At 37.8% G+C, this 3,531-nt stretch overlaps 1 protein-coding gene across 1 annotated transcript in view; it reads right to left on the reverse strand.

Annotated features, from left to right (window-relative positions):
• TRIP12 (thyroid hormone receptor interactor 12) overlaps positions 1-3,531 on the reverse strand; it is a 37,580-nt gene that overhangs the window by 1,904 nt on the left and 32,145 nt on the right. Inside the window, exons 36-38 of the mRNA XM_009071395.1 lie at positions 2,661-2,774; positions 903-997; positions 566-669 (exon numbers count right to left, since the gene is read on the reverse strand). Coding sequence (XP_009069643.1) covers positions 566-669; positions 903-997; positions 2,661-2,774 — 313 coding nt within the window. The remainder of the gene's footprint in view (positions 1-565; positions 670-902; positions 998-2,660; positions 2,775-3,531) is intronic.

Raw genomic sequence — 3,531 nt, forward strand, 5'->3', positions numbered from 1 at the left:
AATGAAACTGATGCATATATTGTTTTTACTTGCAAAATGTTCAGCTGAGAATATGGTAAAATATATATTCTACAATGGTCCCTAGCAAAGACAGCACATTCCTCTATTTTCCTCACTGCCTCTCATCTGAATTCTGAAATTCAAAACGGGGAGACATTAACTAAAATTAATTTTATGCTACTATTGTCTCCTTTCTAGAAAAGAGACTATTGTTTCCAGCTAGCAAAGCGTAATTTTGTTCTTATCATAACTTAACACCTCTAGCCAAGCATTACAGTATTAGGGGTTTTCAGTTTTGTTTAAAATTTGAACCCATTTTTGCCACCAGAGAGGTTTTCTGGGGACAAATTAAACCTGGAGAGTCTGAAGCATCATGAGGATGAACACAGAGGTTATGAACATTATATCTCAGGTCTACCCAGCCACTTCTGAAATTAAAAATGTCCAACAAGTATAAAACCTCTAAAATTAAGTTCTTTGTTCCTATACTGAAATAATCCACTTCTTTTGAAATGCATTAAGAACAGTGATTTCCCCAAAAGTGACCAGCAGTAAGGAAGCTTACCTCCCACAGGCAGTCTGGGGCTGCCTGTCACAAACTGCAGAAACAGTCTTTGCTGCTCACTGTCGAAACTACTGAGAATTTCAAAGAGATACTTCACTGCTCGACTGAGGAGGGAAAAGAAGCAATATTATTTTGCCTGTAGTCAAAAAAATTGCACAAGATTCATATCCAGCACAGTACCAGTATTTGCAAACAGATTTCATGTAATTCCTTTAGCTTAAATAACAATATACCAAGATTATTTGAATATTAAGATGCTTAAAAAAGAAAAACTTATTTTCTATTGGGGTTTCTTTGGGGTTTGCTGGCTTCTTTAACAAGACCAGCAGTGTATTACCTGTCATGTGTATAACCGTGGTCAGGCCTGCAACATTCCATTAAAGTCTTTGCATCCCAAGTGTCTGTTTTGCTGCCACACAAGAGCTGCTCCAACTATAAAATTCAAACAACAAGGATGTAAGTGTTCCCCTTCAGAACTTGAGGCAGGATGAGTACTGTCTGTCCTGAACACTACTACAACACTTTGCTTTCTGGAATAGCTTGGTGCAAGACAAGCTTGGTCACACTAAGCAATCCTCCCAAATTCTTTGGATGCAATAGCTTCATCTCCTTTCCTGAAGCTGCATTGCATATAACCCACTACCACACAAGATCCTCAGTCTCAGAACAGAAACAACCCTAATAAGCAATTTACACTGGAGAACCAAAAATGCCTGAACTTCTTCACACGATTTTTAAATCTAGAAGAATGCAAAGAACAGACTGTTTATACTTGCTTAGACATACAAGCTCTTTTTTTTGAAAGAAAAAAGAGCAATCATTAGACAGGAATGGCTTAGCAGTTCTGTACTTCAATTATTTTACCTGTTCTTTCTATGCACTTGGGCAAGCAGAGATGACAAAAGCAGACAAAACACTTAGAGCTTCTACAGACATCCCTCTAGGATACAGGAGGAGCTGTAAAGCTCCAATCACAGTAACCCCAGAGGTTTGACACACAGCTGTCCTGCTCATGAACAACATAACTTTGCAAGTTCTTTGTAACAGAACTTAGAATGGCTTGCAAAAAGGTTCAAATGTCTGGACAGACACCAGCAACAGAACATGAGACCACAGATGTATATTCCATCAGGGAAAAGCTCTCTCATACTACTCCTATGGCTTACATTTGATCAACTATATTAGTACATTAGCAATAGACTTAAGATCTGCATTTTAAAAATTCCAAGCAGCAGCAAACATCAAACCATGCCAAACAACAGAAGAACAGCATCACATATACCACAAAAGAGTGAAGTTAGGGTAAAACACACTGGATAAATTAGAAAAGTTTGCCACTTTCGCTAGGCTTAAATTCACTGCAGAAAGAAGTAGTGGTGCCACTCCAAAGCAGTACCAACAGAGATGTATGAGGGGTCACTATGAGCAGCTACAGGTCTCAGCTTTAAGAGACTCTTATTTTGCAAACACAAAGAACAAAAGAGCAACTCCAAGGCCTGGCTAACACACAGCTTCAGAGAATGCATAGTGTGTATTCCTGAAGTCAAAGGTCTAAGTTTACAAAGGTAAACAAACCCCTCGAAGTACAGCCTTCAAATACACTCCCTACAGGCAGAATAAAACATTATCTTTTCTAGTCCAGCCAACCATAATTGTGACTCAATTCAGCCCACTAAAGAGTGGAAGCATTTTACAAGGAAACTGATGTGGTGGTGGTGAGAATAAGCTGACTATTTTTTTGGTTTAATAGAACACTCAGACAGCATCCACATCTGTAACTACAGCTATTAAAAAGTACTGCAATACACTGAATTAGAGCATCCATACCATAAATGTACACACTTTTCTCAGAAAAGCTGGATACACACAATTTTAAAGAAAACTGAGCTGTTCATAAAAGCATTACATAAATGACCACTGAACACACAAATATTGAACATTTAAGTATGCAGTTTCAAGGACACTGAGTTTTACTAACATGCACCAGAAAAGTAATCTCATCAGATTCTGTCACAAGTGCCCTGCTCCCAGGTTCAGACTGCCCATACATACAGACAGAAGGTTATAAAAGCATCACCAAAACACATTCACCAACCTCCTCAGGATAGAAGTACTGAAGATGACTGAGGGGAAAGACTGATTCAAATCCATCTCTGAAGGAGTCAAACTGTCTGGCAACACCTTCATTTAGTGCCCAGAATATAACCAGCTGCGGGGGAAAAAAAGGAAAAAAAAATTAAAAAAGCAATTTGAACAAAAGCAGCATGGAATGATCACTACTGTACTAAAAAGTACAGGTGCAGAAGAAAAACTTGAGAAGCCTGGCCACAGGCTCAATGCACTTATAGCAGAGTTCAAACACTGACTCATGGAGCTGCTTTACAGCATCACCTCATTCTGACTGAACTCACAATTTAGATTATTCTAAACATGAAAGTCATGCAGCATTTGAAGAAATTCTTGGCCTTGGTTTTTAACTAAATAAAGTTAATAAACAGAATTCAGAGTATCTGGTTAAAGTGAACTTATTTAACAAAATAATTTAAAGCAAATCTAAACATGTATTAGATAATTTTAGAAGCCTAACCTAGGTGTTCTCTCTGTACAGCACTTAAAATTCAGCAACTGAAGCTGAAATCCTTAGGGCATCATTAGTAATATTATACTAGTTTTCCCCATAGAAACATATGGGTCTCTTTTCTAATATATCATTTTAAAAAGTAACTTTGGCTTTTTTTGTACATTACATAGCTGAATATTGTAAGAACACATGGCAAGAAAAGAAGCAACTTTACTTCATGGTACTAGGACATGGTTAAGAATCAAAAGGCAAAAAAGATAGTAAGATGCTAGTCTGGGTTTTCCAAGTGTGATTTTTTTCCCGTTTTGTTTTGGTTTTCTATCTGTAGTTACCCCCTCAGTAGGAAGCTGTGGCTGGAGAGCACCAGGCAGAAAGGGACCTGGGA

Source organism: Acanthisitta chloris, unplaced genomic scaffold (genome assembly GCF_000695815.1).
Source record: "Acanthisitta chloris isolate BGI_N310 unplaced genomic scaffold, ASM69581v1 scaffold4613, whole genome shotgun sequence".
NCBI lineage: Eukaryota > Metazoa > Chordata > Aves > Passeriformes > Acanthisittidae > Acanthisitta > Acanthisitta chloris.